Source organism: Indicator indicator, chromosome 16, assembly GCF_027791375.1.
Source record: "Indicator indicator isolate 239-I01 chromosome 16, UM_Iind_1.1, whole genome shotgun sequence".
NCBI classification, from domain to species: Eukaryota; Metazoa; Chordata; class Aves; order Piciformes; family Indicatoridae; genus Indicator; species Indicator indicator.
In genome coordinates this window covers 8,488,770-8,511,148 of record NC_072025.1, presented here as the reverse complement: position 1 = coordinate 8,511,148, position 22,379 = coordinate 8,488,770, and the positions used below count along the sequence as shown (strand labels likewise).

The 22,379-nt window shown below is 39.4% G+C and overlaps 1 protein-coding gene across 1 annotated transcript in view; it reads left to right on the top strand.

Moving 5' to 3' along the window:
• Positions 1 to 7,783: 7,783 nt before the first annotated feature.
• MYZAP (myocardial zonula adherens protein) overlaps positions 7,784 to 22,379 on the top strand; it is a 41,020-nt gene continuing 26,424 nt past the window's right edge. Inside the window, exons 1-2 of the mRNA XM_054387830.1 lie at positions 7,784 to 7,882; positions 12,757 to 12,846. Coding sequence (XP_054243805.1) covers positions 7,799 to 7,882; positions 12,757 to 12,846 — 174 coding nt within the window. The 5' untranslated portion in view covers positions 7,784 to 7,798. The remainder of the gene's footprint in view (positions 7,883 to 12,756; positions 12,847 to 22,379) is intronic.

Sequence of the window (22,379 nt, the reverse complement as noted above, 5' to 3'; positions counted from 1 at the left end):
CAACCTTTGTCACTCATAAGTCACAGGTTTATTTAGATTTCCCATTATAACTAAGTAGACAGAATGTCAGGAAATCCTGCTCATCTAGTCCAAGTCACTGGTACTGATTTGATCTACTTCAAAATTTGTAATATTTCTTGAAAGTGCTTTCCTAGAATCACAGAATTGTTTCAGTTGGAAAGACCTCCAAGATCATGAAGTCCAACTGTCGACCTAACACCACCATGACCATTAAATCGTGTCCTGAATGTCTACTATGCTACAGTCTACATGTCTACATGTTTTTTTGAATACCTACAGGAACAGTGCAGCCTGTTCCAATGCCTGACCACTCTTTCAGTAATTAAATTTTTCCTAATAACCAACCTAAACCTCCCATGGTACAATTTCAGGCTATTTCCTCTTGTTCTATCGCCTGATACTAGGGACAAGAGACCAACCCCACCTTGCTACAACCTTCTTTGAGGTAGTTGTAGAGAGCAGTAAGGTCTCCCATCAGCATCCTCTTCTCCAGACTAAACAATGCCAGTTCCCTCATAAGAATAGTGCACATCTCTTGATCTGTGATAAGGACCTGGAACCATGCCACTCTTTGCTGTGTTCCTGCTAACTGGATGATGTACCATATGCAAATGAAGGAAAGACATACCCTGTGCCTGGGCTGACACACTGGAAATCTGGGGAGTGGCCATCCAGATTCACAGTTACAGCGTGTGACCAAATATATAAGTGCTTAGGTGTGTGAATCCATTTCCTTCCTAGGTCCAGGTCTATTGTTAGAGGGGCATTTCCCTAAGTGATCGTGGTTGAACTATTAGTAAGTACCCTAACTATTCAGTCCTTCCTATACGCCCTCATAATAACTTTACTTCAGTTAGGCCAAACAATATCTCTATATTGATTATAATTTTACTTCTGTTTTTCTTTTATTTTAATGACTATGCACAGAAGAAATTTGACAGTTCTGGGTGACAGGATAAGAAAATTTTCTTATATTGTAGATACAGATCAGTCTTTTAGAATGTTTTGGAGATGAAGGGTCCTAAGTTTTCCTGGTGAAAGCCCCCTGATAGTAAGAGTCAGTATTTTATGGTTAAAATAGCTCCCCTTTCACTGTATTTTCTTTTTATCTGACTTCTAATAAATTTCTTTTTAATATGTAGAATGAAAATAATAGAACTGGATCTTCCACTTATACTTCACAACTTTTATGCATGGCTCCCTGTCCCAGCTGTGTGTGCAAACAGGCAAAGAGTCATTAAGAACTGCTGAATTCCCATGTGTATCACACTGAGAGAGGGAATATGGAGGCTCTAAAATGTATCTAAAACAAGGGAAGCCAGACAACGAACAGCTTCTGTAGTATCTGTGCAGGTGTTCTAGATGAATGCCTCGTTCCTTTGTTGGTTAGAAAAATGTTCTATCATCCTCTGCCCTGAAGCAGGGCTGAAGTCCACCATTTGCCATTCTGACCTTCTATCATAAAATAGAGCTGAAGCAGAGTAGTTTTTCCCCTTTCTTCCTCTTCTGTATTTCCCTTCATGTGGAGAAACAAATCTGAAATGTGTCTCATTTTCCACTTGGTAAGCTAAAAGAAGTCAGTCAAATACATGTGGAGATTTCCTGTCCTTAATGCTCCCACTCCATGAACACTGGAACCAGCTGCCCAGAGAGATTGTGGAGTCTCCTTCTCTGGAGACTTTTCAAAACCCACCTAGAGGCATTCCTCTGTGGACTACACTAGGTGATCCTGCTTTGGCAGGGGGGTTGGTCTCAATGATCTCTGGAGGTTCCTTCCAACCTCTAATGTACTGTGATAGTGTGAAATATCCTTACACTTACCGAAGAACTTGCACTCCGCATTTTTTTTCCTGCCTCTTAACATTTTCTTCTTTCCTGCCACAAGTCAATACTGAAATCAGCCTTTTGTAAGAGAAATACCCTTTGATAATAGCTGCAAGGAGTGGGATATGAGTTTAAGTGTAGGTACCTAACAATATAACTCTGGTGCTAATGATGGGGCGTGCCTGTTTTCTACTCTCCTACCTACCTTAACCAGTTCAATTACATGACCTGACCAAGGCACACCTCTATGTCAACAATGCTGCTGCTCCTGTGCTGCATTGGTTTTTACATCACATTTATGCTGAACTGTCCTGCTTGGAGGACTGACTAACCCAAAACCTACTGCATGTGTGTCTCAGGCCACATTGCTATGGGCTGGGACACAGTTGTTAACTGAATGGGAGACCTACATGAAAGAGGAAATAGCAAAGATGAATCAAGGAGTGGTACTTTTTGTGCTGAATCAGAAATGCATTGAAGTGCTATAATGCTTCAGCAAAATCCAAAGTGATATTATCTAGATCTAAATTAATTTAGATACATTTTATTTCTCACAGCTGATTTTGGTAAAGTCCAAGCTTGCTTTTTTGATTAATAGAAGTCATGAATATAGCTGTGTAATATTATGACTTGTAGACATGCTCAATCAAAAGTTCTTCCCCCAAACAAGTTAAAAAGATCTCTTTTTCCTGAAAAGCATGCCCTTCTAGGGCTTTGCAGCTTTATTTAAAATTGTAGTCTTTTTTATTTCACTACAAATCACTTTCTAACAGTCTGAACTTGCAAATTCTAACTAACAAGTGTACTCATTTTTCAAACTGCTAGGTGCACAAACAGTAAAATACAGTGACATAAATGTACATGGCAAAATCCTGCTACTATTATCATTACTTCATAGGCTTTGATGGGCATACCCTATGTTCTTGCCCAGATACAGCTTTGGGTGACTAACTCATTCTACTCTGTCCTTTCTGTGTCTTCCAGAGGAAATGATAGTTGTGCATTGTATTATTTATTGAGTTTTCAGAACTTTAACAGGAGTGTGGATTTCAGATAGGAAGTAGGACAGCAATTAAAAGCAGAAAACATTAAAAGAAACATTTATTGCAATCATAGTCTGTGACTCTGTTACCGGTAAAGTTGGGATCATGTATTTACTGCAGGTAACTCCAGGAATTTCTTTTTTTATTCAGTTCAACTGTAACTGAAATAACCACATAAAATAAGTACTGAGGGCTTTGCAAAATAAAATGTTCTGCGTTTCAAACTGCTGGTGTGGGAATTCCTAATTATAGACATATATATATATATGAGAGGAGCAGGGGAGGCTCTGAGTCTCTGTAGTAGTCCTGTAGCTGTGTACCATTAGCTGTGTACATCAGTAGGTTTGAAAAGTAATATGTTTGTAGCTAAACCAAGCTGAGCATTCAAGGAGCTATATGTGTTAAGTTGCTTCAAAAGGATAAGTAGAAACCACAGGCTAAAATTTTCATCCTAGTTGTAATGCCCCCAAAAGAGAATTTCATGATGCTGAGCTAAGTGCACATCTGCAGAATACAAGGGTGAAAGCTAGCAGAAAAAAGAAACAGCTCTAAGCAAAAATAGGTGATCAAGCCCACAAGTCTCGCTGAGTCTGGCTCTGAAATATTTTACATGCATCTGTCCATTTGACAATCCCTCCTATAAATGGGTTCCATGCCTTAGGGATGATGAAAGCAGAATAGATTTTAATCCCCCTGGAAAGTGTAGGCTATCAGAAGTTAATTATAATACCTCATTTCTGAAGCAATACAAATGGGACTCTATAACCTTAATGACCACAAATGTGAGTTCTTGTTCAATTTGTAATTCTGCATTTATTCCCAAATCCCACAGGATTAATATGCCAGTTCATGAAGTGTTATTGGAACTCTTGTTCTTCCTTTGTACTCTGTCAGCAGTTAAGCCTGAAGATGGAGAGGAGATTTTGACAAAAATAATAATTTTAAAAATCAGTAGTTTTTCGTGCCCACATTTAGAGAATTTATTAAGGTAAGACCAGGCTACCCACTCCTGCAGGAGTTCTTTTATGATTCTGTGGGGGCAGACTTACCTCCTACTCCATGTATTGTATGATCTGTTGCCCTTCTTGTGACCAAGGGGTGTTGATTCTGTGACATCCTGATTCATTTTTCCACATATTGAACTTTGGGCCTCCAAGGGAAAAAACATTTCAGTAATGCTGGTGGTGGGGAACAAGGTAATCTGCAAAGAAAGTGGAGAAGGTACCTACACTTAAATTTCTTTCAGTTTCTGTGTAATTATATTAGTTGTTTCACAACAACTATTGCTCAATATATTAATACTATAGTGTCATCTTGTAATTAAGCTTCTGTGACTTTGGATCATGGCATTCACAAAGTGCTGACACATTTTGAACTGAAAGCTCAGCATCCTGGTCAGATTATGTTCTGCCACTTCATTGTATATTGTCTGTGAGCAGTCTGTATGCTTGAGTATACCTTTCTAATAGTCTGTCCATCTGTAAAAATCAATAGAATATTGTAGGTTTAGTCAAACTAAATCCTAAGTAGTGCTTTACTTTCTGTTCTCCCATCCAGTCTTTGTAAGTTAGTACCATGTCCAAACCACAGAAAGCATGAAATTCTCACATTAGCATACTGTGACCCTTGCAGGGAGAAAGAGCTGTAAACTGTAGTGAAACTACTTCAGACTGCATTAGAACCAGGGAGGCAGGATCATGGGGACAAGCTGAAACCAAGCAGAAATTTCTCCCTTATCTGTCAGGGAGTTAAAGAGGGAGTGAGTACATATTGTCACTTCTTGGCTCAAGTTTCCATTGGAATGAGAGAAAATGGCAGATGTGGAATTATGAACTGCAGGCAGACATACATGCAGAAATTGCTCCAGGCAAGACGAGACACTGGGCATGAGAGTTCCTTTCAGAGCAGAGAACTTGATATAAGCCTATCACCTTCACCACTACTGGTGGGGAGTCTGTCATGTTGAGGCTGAAAAAATAGTGGTCAGAGGTCCTGTCACAGGAGACCTATCAAGAAAGAAAACCAGGGACCTTCTGAGTCAATAGTTTTAGACATACCTTCTCATTTTATAACCCTTATAGCTTGTTTTCCATGAGTTTATCCAGCTGCTTTTTGACAGCATTTATACTTTTCATAATCAGAGCATCGTGTGCCATAATTTAATTTCACACATAAATGTGGTGCATGGTTTACTTCAAATCCATTGTTCCCAAGTATAGGAAATAATGAATAACCATTCCACATTAATTTCTGCGTACCAGCCATCGTCCTCTGTGCCTCAGTTGCCCATTCCTCATCATTGTTTTTTGTACAAGCTGAACATCCCAAATCTGTTTATCCTGTCTTCATTCAAAAATAATTCTATAACTTTGAGCTTTTCTGCAGCCTTTCTCTGTATGCCTCCTATTCCTGCAACATCTTCTCTTGAGCCTCCTTTTTCCTACCTGAAGGTACCAGATGTTCACACAATATTAGTTGCTGGCTCCATAATGCCTTTGTGTATCAGAGCTTCAGGGATGGAGAAATAGTTACTCCAAATGTTGCTTTTGTGCAATGAGAGGCATTGACAGAGCTTAGAGATTATAAGGTATTTTCCAATGTTTACCTACACAAAGGCTGAAGAGACTGCAGGTCAGTGCATGGGATATGTAGCTGACTAGTAAGCAAACTTACTACACTTGTGCAGCTTGCTGACTTGGGGGAAGGGAAGGAATTGATTCAGAATATCCAAAAAAAGCAGACAACTAACTGTGCATGCAGGTTCTTCTTTCTTGGTGGATTTTTAATTTGAGGATGTGCCCCAAAGTAGAAGGATGCTCCTGTTCAAATAGATACTGATAAATCAGGTGGATATGTCCTGCTGCTATTTTCCAAGAAATGAGGGGAGCTGCTTGTAATGTAGCCAAAACTGACAGAGCTATAGTTGTGTTATCAGTCTTTGCACTATTCACAGACAAGTCTTGTCTGCACCAGTTACGTTTCCATCAAAATTATGAAAGTTAATGCAGACCTTGCTAATTCTCCCAGAGATTTGGTTATTGTGCCTTACTCTCTCATGCTGTAGTATATGGAAAGGGAGGTCCTTTGCCTTACCATGGCACAAGTTTACTCTCTGTATGTTGTTCTCAGAAAAGCACTTCTCCTGTTTGTGCCTAACAGTGAGTAGACAGCTCTGCATACACACCTTTTCACAGAGGGGAATGAAGTTCAGGAGGCACAACTTCTAACCAGAAGAGTCCCACAGCTATGTGAACTCCTTCCCAGACACTATCTGGCTGCCAAACAGAGTTTAAATTGAGACATTTCTGCTCACCCAAATGACCAGGAACAAGTGATTGTCACTGCTAAGCGACAGCGCGGTGGATAGGTGACATACTTATGAAGGAACATGTTTCTGTTGTTGAAGATAAACCTATTCTTCACCTGCAAATACACTCTGAAAGCAACATTACAACCAGGAGTTGAGACAGTGGATGATTCAGATGGAAATGCAATTGTTTGTAGGCACAAGACACCTTCACTTAAAAGAAAAAAAAAATCATGTAACATGCGGCCAACCTTGAGAGAAATTCAAATACAAGTGGTTGTTTTATCTCTTTTGCCTTGGGCTATATTACCTTCCTTAGGTGGAGAAGATACTAGCAGCTGGGAAAACAGAAAAGATGATGAATACTAAATGCAGACACTTATTCATCTGGACCTGGGCAATGCTTTCTTCCTCTCTTCCTCAGATACTTGTAGTGTTGCTAGCTCAGTATCTTGCCATGGGGACAGGGAACTGAGAGGCGGAAGAGAACAGGTACATTGGACAGAGAGGATAAGGCACTCATAATTCAGTGCAGTTCCTGTTTTTCTAATACAAATTATTTCCCTCTGATCAGCATTCTCCAAATCAAGAACCAGTATGATTGTTAATATTGCAATGGGCAAGGGTGTTTCATAGTCATAACTGTTTTCTCATGCTCTTAATTATTTCACAGTAATTATGTGGAAACAGAGGATAATCTGTTGCAAAAATGCTGTTATAGGTATTCGTTCTCTAATTTCTTTCACACAAAAGTGTCTCCTTTGGTTGTAACTCTGATTATCATGGAATTTACTGCAGAGGAAGATGTGTGTGCCTGTGCACAGCAGCGCAGGGGTTATGATGTTCCCTTGGACCAGATCACAGAACAGCTGAGTGTCAGAAATGCTGAAGTCCACACCTGCAATCTGGCTGAGGGCCAGCTACCTCCAGTGCACCAGACTCGCCTTCTTGCTAAGGTTTACACAGTCATTTGTGCATTGAGCTGTACCCATATTTGTGCATTCCAGGGATCAGGATGCTTATCGGCCTGGTACCCGTTCCTAAAGCATGGCTAACAAACTGACAAACCTGGGTGGCTCACGAATTGCAGCTAGGGGAAGGAGGACAGCGTCCGGCGCTCACATGGCACTACTGTATCATTAGCACAATCAGAGGTAGGTCCTGGAGAACAGGACCGAGTGGCCTCCAGTTGCTCCTGCGAGCCCTAACCCCCATTTTCCGCTGCTCGGGAGGTGGCCGAGTGTAACAGGTACCCGTTTGGGTCTTTTCTCAAAGACCTCCTAAGATCCAGTGTTCCTGAGGGCAGAGGGAACGTCACCCTTCGTTGACACCTCAGCGTCCCACGGGCAAGTTTCTCGTGGGGCAGCGTTCCACAGCGACTGAGCCCAGTTTCACCCCGAGCGAGGAAATCGGGCACTTTCGTGGCACTAAAGCCATCGAGAGGCCGCAAATTCCGCGGGAAGCGGAGCCGCGCCGCCCGGCCCCCCTTCCCAACCCGCCCCCGCCGGGCGGCCCGGCCCCTGCGGCCGCCCGCGGCCATGTGCGCGGGGGTGGAGCTGCGCTGCCGGCCGGAGGAAGCCGCAGTCAGCGGCGGCCCGCGGGAATGCTGCGCTTCAGCTCGGGGCTCACGGTCACCGCCACCACTCCCAGGAGGTCGGCTGGCGACAGCGGCCGCGCCCGGCGGAAGGTGCGCGGGGCAGCGCGGGGAGGGGGGCACGTCAGGGAGGTCCCGCGGGCGGTGTCGTGGGGCGAAGCGGAGGTTTGAAACTAAATAATCTCCTTTACAGTTTACCTGCGGAGTGCTTGCCTTTTCTTCCCCTCCTGCCCCCTCCTTCCACCTCCCCCCCTTCCCCCCCTTACGTATTCTCGGTGTTTTCAGGTGAGGCTTGCGGTGTGAGAGCATCTTGCACGTTCGTAGTAGGGTGCTGGGAAATGAGCTTTTGGGATGCTCTGCAAGGCTTTTGTAAGTGCTAGTCCCTGGCTGCTCTGGAAACTTTTTTCCTGTCCCCCACCCCTGAAATACGTCTTGACAATTACAACCGAGAACTTGCCTCTATCTATGATGAAGAACGCTCATCGTAACGATTTAAATGGCAACAGTAATTAATTTTTATAATCAGATTGTCAAATAGAGAAATATGATTTAATGATAGATATTGTGTACTTTTTATAAACATGATAAATAATCATGATGAGTTTATTTCTTGCAAAATGCTTCTAAAAAGTTGTTGGAACTCTGGCAGATACAAGAAGAATGTCTCTACAGCTGCCCTCCTTTAAATAGCCCTTTTCTATGGCTTTAACCGTACTGCTATTGTTGAAAGTGCACATTCCACATATGAAGAAAGAAATCAAAAGTAGTGATAAGATTGTCCTTATGAAGAAATATAATCATGAGATCATGACACTTCTTAAATTACTTAGTGATTGTTTGGATGCTTTGAAAATATGAGTTCATAACTGAAACTGTGAAGAATGTCATCTTGCGCTGTTTTACATGACGAAGTGTCAGGCTCTTCCATAGGAAAATTCCCTAACCTTCATAAAAATGAAGTTGCTTATCTGTGTGAAAAAATTAAGGTGACTTAGAAATCATGGTTATGTTCTCTAACATGCCTTCTGTGTTGAGTTTTCTCTTTTAATGTTTCTTGAAAGAAATTAAAGCTAAGAGAAATTGTTCAAGTGATTATTTTGTTATTTTCATCCCCCTGATATATATTTCCTGGGTATGATGTAAAATAAACACTATTTGCTACATTCTTGTAAAGAAACTGCTGAAAACCTAATTTGCAAGTGAATCCTTTTGGGAATTTGCCTTTTTTTTTTTTAATTTAAGTGAAATGTGACTCCCCCTTACCATGAGTTGTCAAAGAAGGATAGGAAGACAGAATAACTGCTGAATAAATGAAAGATGTGTGTTACATTCCTGTGTGTCTGTAGTCACAGGAAAAGTGCCTGTTAGTTGTGTAGGGGAATCTCATAGAGATTTCATACATGGAGCAGGCTAATCAACAGATAAATGACCAAAGAAAGTACTTTCTTTTTTTGCTTTTTAGGACTGGTTGAAATTAAACACCTTCTCCTTCTCTGCTTTCATCTGCAGAAGTCAATATGTAACACTGAGTCTCAGGCGAAGTGATTTTTAGCTGCTGACCTGGTAGGTTAGCAGATAGTTAACAAAGGTGTTATCTGCAAAACGTTTTATTATCAGACATTAGAAAGATCAACAATATTAAATTCTGGTGATGTTGACTCTAAAGTCGATTTGAAGCTAGATCAGTATTGAATCACATCTTCCCTGGGGAAAGACTGTAAAAATCTTAGAATAGGACTGGTTGTTGGGAGAACACCTTGTATTTTTCTGTCACTCTACTAGTAACTTTGGTTACTCTATAAAAACATAGCTCATTATTTTAAAGCTAATGATTTGAGTACAGAGGTGACTATGATCAGTACCTTTCTGCATGCTTTGGGTTTTAGAACAGGAGAATAAGAGGCTGAAGAACATTACACAAACTGAATCTGTCATATGTATTTATTTTTAAGTTGCACCCCAGTGATTTGAGTAGGATGGTAAACATGAATGTGGATCATGGATCTGTGCCATGAATTCTTGGCATTTTTAACTTCTTTTTTTTTTTTTCTTAACTGCTATATTGTGGTAGCTTGCATCGCTGCTGTCCCACTAGCCTCTTAGAAATTTGGTAAAAGAGCGTGTCTTCACCTGCTAACTTCCATGGCACTCAGCAAATGTTTTTGGATTTTTTTTCTGTCTAGTGGTGCTCTGGGCTGAACCTGTCAGTCTTTGTTTTCCTGTCTGCATATTTGTTTCATGAATGATGGCAGATGAACTTTGGAAATACTGCTCATGGGCTGGTTTCAAAAAGCCAGGACCAAACACAAAATGTTGGCACAATCAAGATAATTTATATTGTTGGCTTGCCAAAGCTGCGGATGCTACAAATCAAACTAAAATCTGATACTCTACAAAACCTGATACCAGGTTCTTCTTCTACCCAGTATTTATTTTCTAAAGTTATGCTCACAAAGTTATAATGAAAGGAAATGTGGAAGCCATGTCTGTCCCTGCTTTTCCTCATTTGTTCTTCCTGTCAGCCAGTAGCTGAAGGAATTGAATCACAGCCTTTTCCCTGCTAGGGGAGTTCTCTTTCATTCTTCTCCCTGCTTTCTCTCTGCATAACCCCATTTGTTTCTGGAAATTGCTCCTTCATCCTCAGTTGCACATAATTCTGCTACTGTTTGGCACTGAGTTGAGGCACTTACAGTTACAATTTCATTTCCATTTTGAGACATCACTGCAAGAGTGCTCTGCTGTTGGAGGAGGACTTGCTACAATTTCCATGTGAGCCTGCCTATTCATTTGGTTGGGTAAATTTGCCAACAAATTGCAAGAACTGGATAGGTACAGTATTCATCTGCTTCTGGAGGTTAGAGAAAAAAAAAAAGGCAGTGCCTGTTGGTTTTCCCTTCAAATCTCTGCAGTGTTCCTGAATAATTCTGTCCTTAGACAGAGCGCATCATTTGTGGCCCAGCAGGAGCAGGAGTGAATAGCTACTTTACACGTTTGCTGTTGTTTCCCCAGGGATGCTGAGGAAGTGCTATTGTTATATACAATAGCAAGAGTACAGTCTGTATAAGTTTGTCATAATGAGGAACTGGGTGGTACTTTGCCATTGCTGTGCAAGCTTTACTGGGCATGACTTCAAGGCTGGAATCCTTAGATGACTGCCGGTGCCACCCTCTGTTTAGCATTTGCATGCAACAGGCTGCAAAGTAAAACGTTAAAACTTGTGTCAGAAATACTGCCAAAAATAAGATACTCATCTGAGTTGTTCTAAAAGTAAGGAGCTTGCATGAAAATGAGGAAGTAGGGGGAAAACAAGATGATTTGGGGACAATTTCCTTCATAATAACCCTGTAACATCAATTGTTGTAATGTGGCAGGCAGTCATGATTCACTAGCTGGAATACAGGTATTAGATAATTACTTATTTACAGTCACTACACTACGAATCTCTAAGTGTGTTGGCTATAATTAGTCCCATACTGACTAACAGGCAAGCCATTATCATACACAGCTCTCCTGACGTTGAAGTGCCAGTCACTGTTTCTATGTATTTGAGGTATTTTTCAGATTTTCTTCTAACAATCCTTTCATTCCTTTTAGTCCATTTTCCTTCATTTGAAATCACTGTAAGAAAATGTTTGCCTCATTTATCACTTCCTGCACAGCACAAGTTCAGTTCCACTTCCTTTTAGTGGGCCTGGTCTTTGTCTACATGGAGGAAGGCCAGACTCTGTTTCCCTTTGTGTTGTAAAAAGGCATGTTTTAAGAGCAAAGAGCTCTGCTAAGCTAATGGGAAGAAAGTGCAGAGGGCAATGGAAATTAAATAGATGGGAAAAGATAATACCTTTATGAATCAATGAGCTTCATAGCTGAGGAGTTTATTAATGAGGTGTCTTGATAACTAACTTGTAAGCAAGAAGCACCTCCAGCTTTTACAGTATATGGGGAGAGTCTGATGTTCTCAGAAGAACAAACCTAGCAGTCTGTCAGTATCAAAAGCCAATATGGAAGAATTCATAATTTTTAAATTTAATTGTTTCAGAATATGAAAGTATAATGTGCTTTTGTACTAAGTTTTAGGGAGTTTGTGTTGCATTCTCTGTGGCTTCTAGTTCTAGCTTTGCTAGCATGCAGCTGAATGGTGAATTAATGATGAGGAGCACACTACACAAAAGGCAGCCTCCACAGATGAGTCTAAATCGTAGGTTATATTTCACCTTGATCTTATTACAGACTTTTCAAATTTGGACAGTCAGATTTCTTATTTTATCATTTGCCATGTTCTGTTTAGGACTTAGTTATTTTTCCACAGACTAAGAAACTTTTAACCAAGTCTCTTGAATGAAATAAATTGCTTTAAAAATGTTAGCACCAAAGATTTCTCAGCTAAAAGCAAGGCAAAGCGCAACTTGGGATAGGAAGGTATCGATCCTATTAGCCTGTTTCCTCATCAAGAGAATGTCTTTTTCTGAAACTCATCAGGAAACAATACCTCTTAAATGTTTTTATAAACATCTTTTATGTATCAAATATCAATAATGTTCCAATTCATTCATTGGAATCATGGTATTGAGGTACCCTTGTATCAAATACTTGGATATGTACTGAGCAGAAAAGAGGCATTCACCCCAGAACACACTTTGTGTTTCTGAATAGTCCCCATTGAGGATTAAATGTATGCCAAACCTACAAACAAAATGGAGAAACTAGAAAATTGCGTTCACTGTTCTGTTATTTCAGTTCTCAATGTCATTTATGAGTACATGAGAACATCTTGTTGATTGAAAGGGATTTTTGCTATTTCGGGTATGTAATTATAGGGATGCTTTGGAATTATTTCTTGGCAGCTAAAAACCCCTCCCACCTTTAAAATATAATCTTTTGTCAACTATGTGGCAGAAGGCAGAAAATAGTTCATTCTGTGAAGCAAATTATTAAAATAATCTAAAAGCAAAACTTTTTTTCTCTTTCAGATGAATGTCTGTAGGTTACGCTTAACGGTACCACCTGATGAAGGCTCACAGCCTGAACAGGGAGCAAAGGAACCTGAAAGAAAGAAAAATGTAAGTTTTAAGAATCAGTTAAGAATCAAAGTTAAATTCTGTATGAACAAGGAGTAAATATTGCCATCCACAGAAGCTGATACTAGTTGTTTCGGAAGCCCAATGCCCAGTTATCTTGGAAGACTGAAGAACATACGGAAGCTAAGCAAGTCAGCCGTGAGCTTTGAGCCTGAGCCTTGGAGTTGGGGATAGCAAAATTGCCTGTAACATAGAACGGTAGATGAACAGCACAGAGATTGTAGATATTTGTGACTGAGGTATCTTTAAGACTTCATTATTAAATATTTATATATTAAAGAGTAAGAAATTCCAATCGAGAGCAGAATCTGACATTAAACAGGACCTTTATCCTCACCTGAAGGGGATTTTATGTTTTCTGTAGGCTTAACAGTGTGCAAGATTCGAGCCTGAATGTGTATCAGTGCTGGCTGGCCTGGGACATAGATGTTTTGCTGTGAACTGATGAGGTGTTAGTCAGAAATACAAAATAAAGTATTCAAGGTTGTTCTGAAGCAATTTGAAGGTCATGTGCATAGAAGGGTTCAGAAGGACAATTTTTTTGTAGAAGCAAGTAGCATGCACATACAAAAAAAAAACAAAACCAAAAGAGCCTTGCAGATGCTTGGGTGAGGAACTTGTTCTTTAAGAGCTGTTTCAGAGCAATTTGTCTTAAGGATGGAAACAAAAAGGAAAGCTGGACAGGCTTCACAACGTCACCGCACTTAAACTTTGATAAACCAAATTCAAACAAGAAGTTGGCTAAGTTTACCAGACTTGATAATTGAATAGCAATATGACAATAGGAAGCAAAGCGAAAATAGGATTTATTTGAAATAATTTTTGTTTCTGAGTACCAGTAAGACGTAACTGTAAAATGACTCAGAAAGACAAGCATTTTAAAGCAATAAAAATACAGAGTACGATAGTCAAGATAAAGATTCCTTATCAGATATTTCTTATGTTGGAATCTTTTAATACACTGCTCTGGCAGGTCCTTGAGAATCTATAAATGTTACTACAGACTGGATTAAAGAGGCCTTAATGCAGACTAAATTTGAGCCATCATTAAACAGCAATAATTCTTTTTGTATGGTGGTGTTGCAGCCCAGAGCTGCTGTTCGCAGAAACCCTGGGTCTGGCCTAAGCATATGGATCCAATGCCCTTTGAGTTGTGTTTGTTTTTGAGGAGGATAGCTACTGACTCATGGTTTACTCACTTTACTGTGTCAAGTCGTGAAATAATAAGAAAGAACTATGAATGATTAGAACATGGACATTTTGTAGTGACTTTCTTATCTGACAGTTTTTCTTCTCTGCGGGACCTTACTGAGACATGTATTTTTTCCATAGTACATGTAAAGCCAAGTGGGGTTTCTGTATCAGAGAATGTTAAGGAGAGGATATGAGAGGTAATAAATACATTATTGAGCTCATCTTACATTCCATCGTATTGTGCAGTGATTTTTAAGAGATGGATCCTTTTCATTTGAGACCAAAAAAATTGGTCTGTATTTTAATTACTGTGTATTTGAAGTAGTTTTCTAAAGTTCAGTACAGTTATACAATTTAAAGACTTCTAGGAAGCATACATACAGACTTCAGAGCTAGATGGGATCTAATTAGTCAATTTCATAGCAATTAAAACCCACAGGGTAATTGTGCCACTAATTGTGTTTTTGTGTCTTTGTGTAATTAAAAAAAATAGCCCTACAGAGTGTATAGTTGGAGCATATAGAAGCAGCTAGTAAAAAAAAATCACTGACCGTGGTCTTTTTTCCTCATCTTTAAAACAAGATGGCAAAATTACCTGTAGATTTTTGTAGTGATCAGATATTTCTGCTGATCCATCCATGCTCAGCTGACTCAATGTTAATGAAATTGCTTAAAGGTCTTTGAGAATAACAGGTTATACAAACGTTAGGTAATCCTCACACAGTTCTATGAGAACTGTGACCCCTTCTTGGAAATAAGGACAACAGAGAGAGAAATTAGGGAACTCCTCCATTTCCTGCATTGCACTTCACTATTTAAGGTCAAAAATACAGCTTCACCAAGAATCACATTTTTTAACAGCAGATTTCTTGTTGAAATTTAGAATTCTGGGCTATCTTTAAACGCTGAATATTAAGAAAACATGTATTTAAAATACATTAGCGTGAATTAAGGAAATGAACCACAGGGGTGATTTCTGGGATTGTGCAGTTTTTGCTGGAGCGGTCAGGGAAGTCTTAGCCTGGCTGCCAAGCACTCCCCTGCTTGGGCAGCACTTGTGCTGGAGAGTGAGTCTTCCTGGCCTCTGCCTGCTGCAGATGAGGAAAGAGAGCAGAGACCTTGTTGCGTCAAAGGGAATGCCAGAAAGCTATAAATATACCATGGTGTGACATTTGGTTGTAATCTCTTCTTTCAAATCTTTCATTAGAGGGAGGTGATTCTGAGCTGCCCTACTGTGACATAGTGATGGCATACTGACTGATCCTTTTCTGTAGCTTTCTGGGGCTCAGTACCATTAAGAGATGTTTCACTTGCAAACAACCGGTGAACTGCACAGAAACACTTGCTAGTGCTGATCCTCTCAATAGCATGTTTTGGAGCTTGATGACAGAGCAGAACTTATTATTTATTGGTTATGTCCCTTCCAACCCAGTGCATTCTATGATTCTATGTTAGTAGCTATTAGCTTAACCTTTTTCACTGTAGCAGAAAATGTGTTGAATTTCATTTAATTGCATTAGGTTTTTAAAAGACTGTCCATCATAGCACATATGTATATTTTTTTATGTATATCTGTGAAATCAAAGTGAACCAGTGTAAGAGACTAAAACAGAGTGATGGAGCTAAGCAGTTTTGTTGCAACAAAATTGCTGCAGGCATTACTGTACTGCGATGGCCTCTCCATCTTTTGTGAAAGGCTGGCAGATGGTACACAGTTAGAAGCTGATCTCAGAAACTGAAGGGGGATTGAGCTTGTGCTCCAGCGTGTCAGGTTGGATTTTTAACGTTTTATATTTAGGCTATGACACCTTGAAAGAAACATATGAGAACTGGTGTCACAAGCAGAAGCTGGTTGGTCTGTTTGATTTTTAAGAGCTAAAAGGCTACTGCTATGTATCTGAATTGTTCACACTTAGGGAAGAGAGATTCTGAAACTCTCCTGATTTTGTTCCATTACTTCTGTTACTGATAGGCAGCGGATGGCAATAATGTGAGGCTGTTTACTTCACCATGAAGTACAAAGGAATATTGTGCTTGCCAGATTGTATGTAAAATCTGCATGTCCTGAAGCCTGCCTTGTCTTGCATAAAAAAGGACTACCAGACAACTATATTGTCCCTGTTTGGGACTGGGCTTATTTTTATCCATCAGTCCCTTTCTTCACTGTCATGGCTAAATTTGGAAGTGTCATTGGAAGCTGCAGCTAGGCATTTGAGAGCAGAATATGGAGATATGTATAGACAGATTTTTCTTTTGCATTTGTACACATGAAAAAGAAAATGAAAATGAGATAACACTCTGGAAATTTGTGTCACTTTTCTTGTCTTTCCTGTGGCTTTCAACAGAGTTTGAGCAGTGTTTATCTTAAACTCTAATTATTACTTGGGCTGTATATATCCTCAAACTCTTTAGTTTTCAAACATTTTTAAAGCATCGTGACCAAGAGGTAAAAGTCTTTTTGCTTCCTAAGCAGGAATGCAGATGCAAACATTTTAATTTTTTTTCCCTCAGTAAAAAAGTAGGCTGTAAAGAGGCCAGAAGTGGAATTTGCTCCCTTATGTGATGGAGAGAATCAAGCTGAAACCTGTGTCAGGCCTGGATCAAAGAACATAAGCGCGATGAACATGGGGCCGTTGCACACATTGAATCTAGGACAGTGCCTATTTTCTTGCTGATCTGCTGCTGCCAGCCCACTCCCATTAGCATAGCAGAAGTTGTGTCATAACACAATTCACCTGCTGCATCTGGATGATGTTACTGTTTCTCAGCTTCTGCAGCACTTGATTTCTGTTATGTACTGATTAAGGGACACCTTCATTAAAACAGTGCTACATGGAAACCACAGAAAGTGTTCCACTGAGTTCTGTGCTTTCATGTTGTATCTTATTTTCTTGGTATATAAGCACTGCTGTTCTGTGTAGGGATTTCATTGTTGTCATATGACTGCATAATAGCTGTCACTTCTGGTTTTTGAGATAGGCACCTGAATTCTATATTTGAAGGAGCTTAAAAGCTGGAATTTGTTAAATTATGTTTCCTATTACTGTATTGAATTTAATAACATTCATATCTAGGTCTTGGCATATTTTGCTTATTTTAGTACCATTTCTATATGAAACATCCTTAAATGTAATGTGAGTTTCACGAACTGCAGAGGAGTATGAAAGAAATCATATAAACATAGCTACCTTTTGTCAAAGCACAGTAGCTTCCCTTGGTGAACTCAGTATCATAACTTTGCCATTTTACTGAACAGAAAATATGTAACGTAAGTAACAATGTGAATGTTCTTGTCCCTTGTATAACTAGTGAGAAGCAAAAGACAACTGGATATTTCAGAAACCTCAGAATGTGGCAGTTGAGGAAGAGATAAAGCTTTGCATAACTGATATAGTTCTGGTTAAAAGAACAGGTTGTAGATGGTTGAGGTAAACAGAAGTGTAATGTAGCAAAGTTTGAAGGCCATATGAGTATTAAACCCAGAATTGTGCGAATCTTTACATTAGAAGTCTTTTTTCTCAGAATAAGATACATTTTCTGTGCTTCTGCATCCAATATTGGGATCTGACTTTCATTTAAAAAACTGATGGTAATAGATTAAGAAGCAAATAATCTCTCAGCGTTACATGATGCAAATGAAACCATTGGCAATTTTAAAAGCAGCTAACAGCTCCTATTTAGGGCTATGTTCTATAGTGTCTTTGCTTCACCTGTTTTCATGCTACTCATTATACTTCCTTGGACAGACATAAACAGGATGCATGACAATTATAAAGACTTTTGCAACCTTGGGGTGTAGGCTTCTGTTTTAAATATTTATTAAGCAAACACAGTCTGCATTTCTTTAGTACAAGTTGTGTGATCACACCAAGTGCAACATGACTGTTGCTGCAATGTAGACAAAGCCTGTTCCTGGAAGCTGCTGTAGTATTAATGAGCATCAACACGATGTGTTTCTGCTGTTACCGTGGACTGTCATATAACTGACTATAGATACAAAGTGCTTAAGCTAAGTCCACCTTTTCAGATCAGCAGCTCACATTAGAAGGGATTTTAAGCACAATTTGGGGCAACAGCTGCTCTTATTCCAGTGCAGCAAGTGCATAGGCAGGTAGAGAGTGAGAACTTCCCTGTACTCAGGAGATGACTTGTATTTTGACCTTAAACAGCAATGGTTAACCAGTCTAACAAAACCTGCCATCCTCAAGCACTTTTTTTTTTTTAGTTAACTTCACAATATTTTCTTGTTCCTAAGTACTTGCATGTGCTTACTCTGCTACCATCACTGAGATGCCTCTGCAAATCAGAGTGGAGACAGGCAAGGACCTTCTTAGAAAAATGTCTGAGTTCTGAGAGTAGGTACGTATGGGACATAGAAGAAAACCCTGGAAATTACTTGTCTTAAAAAACATTCTAGGGTCCTTTGTGATGTGGAAAATCTAGATTTGTGGAACAGGAAACATGAGAGAGGGAGGACATGACAGAGGAAGACAAGAGAACATACCAGAAAAGGAAAAAACAATGAAGGGAGAAAAATAAACAGTGGTGTGTGGAAGTAGCTTAAGAGAGGAGATACACTGGCTGAAACTATGCTCAATGTATACATAGTGATGCAGTTCTGTGGAGCAGTCTGAGAAGCAAGCCATTCAGCAATGCCTCCTTTAGAGGCAAGTTAGTTTAAAAATGTAGTCAACAAGCAGAGCAACCCATCCACCTCTCAGCCCTGCAATGAGCAAAATTTTCTCATTGCAACCCTTTCGGTAAGAGGAGAATGCATCAGATTAGCCCTTTTTTCGTCAGGGCATATGCTGAACTCTGGAACGAGTGGTTGAGTGGAAATTAAGAGTTACCAACCAAAGAAAAGGGGAATATAAGGTGATCATAGCTGGAACAGAACAGCAAGGGAAAAGACTAAAGAAATATGAGAGCAGTTATTTCTATAGCTGTTAGTTCACACAGCTTTAAATCAAGGAAGAACTGGTACTGAAAGTTTTGCAGGTGCTTGCTTGAGTATAGTGGTACTAAGGAGGGAGTAAAAGCAGTATCCTGTATTTTAAGTAGCACATAGTAGAACTGGAACACTCTACAGATTCTTTTAATCTTCTGAAAGAAAAGTGGCAAAGACATCTTGAGAGGCTTGTGCAAGTGTAGATAACAGGGAAGGTTAGCATTGTTGCAAGAGACACATAACCACTCTAGCTTTGTCATAGTGAAATGTGTAAGTGCTCTGGGTGATTCTCCAGCTGCAGTCTGAATTTGTAGATCTTTCTCAAAAGGGAAAAAAAATCTTTGAAGCATGGAATGGCATGGTCATAGTTTCCATACAGAACTCTGCTAACAGCACTTTAAACAATTCCACTAATGTTTTGGAGACACAAAGGATCATGGTAGTTGCTGGTATTGAGCTGTTCACATCATAAAAAAGTGAATGATCATGCATAAAGGGTATGGAGTTATGAATTCAGTGTCTGATGCCTTAGTAACCTCTAAACAAAGTGATTATTCATTTAGTTAACAGGAAAATGGAAACTAGTGTGTAATCCCTTTATCCAGATGCAGGGGAGGAGCTGCCATGAAACTATTAAAGGAACCGTACAACCCTGGAAGCAAACAAACACACACAAAAAAAAATCTGAGTCATGTCCCCATCTAGCTTTTGGTTTTTCTGCTCTCAGAAAACTGGGTGTGTATCTGAACAGCAAAATAACACCCACCCTCACCTACCCCCCCAAATACATAAGTAAGAAACTTCTGATTATCAGGATATGAAATTTTGCATATAATGTTTTCAAACTGCAGAATTATATCATGTATAGATTGGACTGGTTGCCCAATGTTTTTTTCATTAAGTGGTTTTAAGACTTCCTTTTAAAAATGTTTGTTTATAGCTTTGATGTTCTTTGCCCAAAAGTTTTTTTGTCAGGTATCTCCCTCACACCTGCACACACATCCTAAAGTTTCAGCAAAGTGGTTAAGCTATTAATGATACAGTAAAGGAAAATATGTAGGATTTACAATGTTGAGAAAATCTGTCAGTGCCTGCAGGAGGGACACAATATAAAACAAATGTCTGTCTTTACCCATTCTTCTTAATGCAGATAGATTTTCCTGCTTTTTTTTCCTCTTACCCACTTGTCATCATAGTTGTGTTAGCTTGGCTGTTAAGAACTGAGAGTGCTACTGCTTTAATCTACAGATGGATTCTCCAGGATGCAAATGCAGATTGATATAAGATGCTGAGCTTCATCTATTCCAGCCTCTGTTTGGTATCAAAGAGAGTATTTAGATACTACTTAGACTCCTAATTTATTAAAGAATCTCAAAGTTTGTCAGTTTTCATGCAGTGTCATTAATGAACAATGGAACAGAACCAAACATGCTAATGTCAAGGAGTAATAGTAAATATTCTCAAGCTTACCTATATCCTGCTAGCATGAGAAAGAAAGTTCAATAAAATTGCTTAAAACTGATTAGTCCCCAGCACTGGCCTTTCCAAAACAATGTGCCAAGCTAAGCAGTAACAGCTGTGTTTACCAGATTGTGTCTTTCTAATTTTCTGTTCAGAAGTATTCCCTAATTTTATCCTAGTTTGCAGCTACTCAACATTAGGTAAGAATACATTTTTCCCCTTCTTTTTAAAAATTCATGATGTGGATGTCTTCATCTAAGCTAGTTGTTTAAGTTGTTTGTAATCAAGAAGAGAAATGATTACTTCTGGAGTCTGACTCATTTCAGATGATTGCTACAGAAGGGTGTTTCTCTGGGTTGATTACAAGGGAGGCTGGGTGAGTAGTCAGGTCAGGTGGTTATGTCTGACCTTGCAGATATTTATTTACATGCTGAGGGAAATGATTCCTACTGTTTGCATGAATGTTTTTCTTACTAAATGTATGGATTAAATGAGTAAGAGGAGTCTGTTGCAAAGAGTGCCTCAAAGTTAAGATACATAGTTATTACAAGTATGTTTTACAGATTTCTGCAGATCATTAAAATAACCAATGTAGGCACTTTAAAACAGCCTTTCTACCTGCCTAGCAAGACTTGATTTTATTCTTTGTGATGGTTTGAAACTGTCTTTTTAATTTTTCCTTGCAAAGTTCAGAACAGAGAAAGTGAAAGAATGTAAATAAGTCACTATTGGGTGTAAGAAAGCAAAATACTGATTGTTCTAAACACTTCCATTGGATAGATAGAAATGTTTAAGAACTATTACCCAAAACAAAGTAGGCACTCTGCACATTCTGCGTTCGGCAGTGGGGGCAGTTGCTGGGCTGTCTGGCTGCTGTTTCTTCTTCTCTTCTGGCTGAAGATAACACACTGACCTTGGCAGCTAAGTTAACAACTCTCTGCTTAACTAACTGTGCTTCTCTGTCCAGGGGGGGTCTGGGGGGGAAGCTCCTGGGAGAGAGAGGCCCCTTTGGGAGGGTCCCCTTGGCGGGGAAGCAAAGGGAGATCAGTTGTGCTTTTTCTGTTGATTGTATATATTTGTGAATGTTGTGAATTTTTGTATATTTGTACATATTCATTGCATTTCATTGTAGATTTTAGACTCTGCTTGTAAATACAGCTTTTCATTTGCTTCCAGACTGAGCTAGCCTGGTTATTGTTGGTGGGGGGGGAATTTCAGCTCACACCGACACATTCTTATACAATATTTGATAACACTGGAATAACATATGATTACTGTTTCATAGCTTTGCTTTCGCTCTTGCATGGACAGTTCTACAACTTATTTAAGAGAAATGCAGCCATGAAATGAATGTTTGATAGCTTTGGAGGTCCATAGTTAGCTTGTTTATCTCCAGGATAAATTTCTGAGCTCTGTTGAAGGAACCTTGCCTAAAATGTTTCTTTTGAAAACTTTCAAAAGTTTTGGATTACCTTTATGAGTTTTTGTATTTCCTGCAGCAAGGTGTTTGGGAGATAAGAATCAATTCTGTGGTTGCTAGAGTTTAAAGGGAACTATGAGAGCTGACAGTGCTCTGCAAGAATGCAGAGAAATTGCGTATGTTGGTGAATGAAAATAAGACAGGATAATATTTTCTCTCACATGCCTCTTCCTCTCCTTGCACAAATCCAATTAGCCATCTCTAGCTGTACTTCTATCACTTCACATACCTTGGAAATCAGACATCTCTCTCATTTCTATCGATTATAAGCTGGTTGCTGATCTTTCCAAAACAGGTGAAGGTTGACAGTTTGACCTCAAAACATTTGGGAACTAGTGTTCTTAGATACTGTTTTGCCTTCAGTTTAGTTGGCTATTTCTCCCTATGTTACTGTATTTATGTTTGTGTGTTGCTTTTTTGTCCTAGTATGGA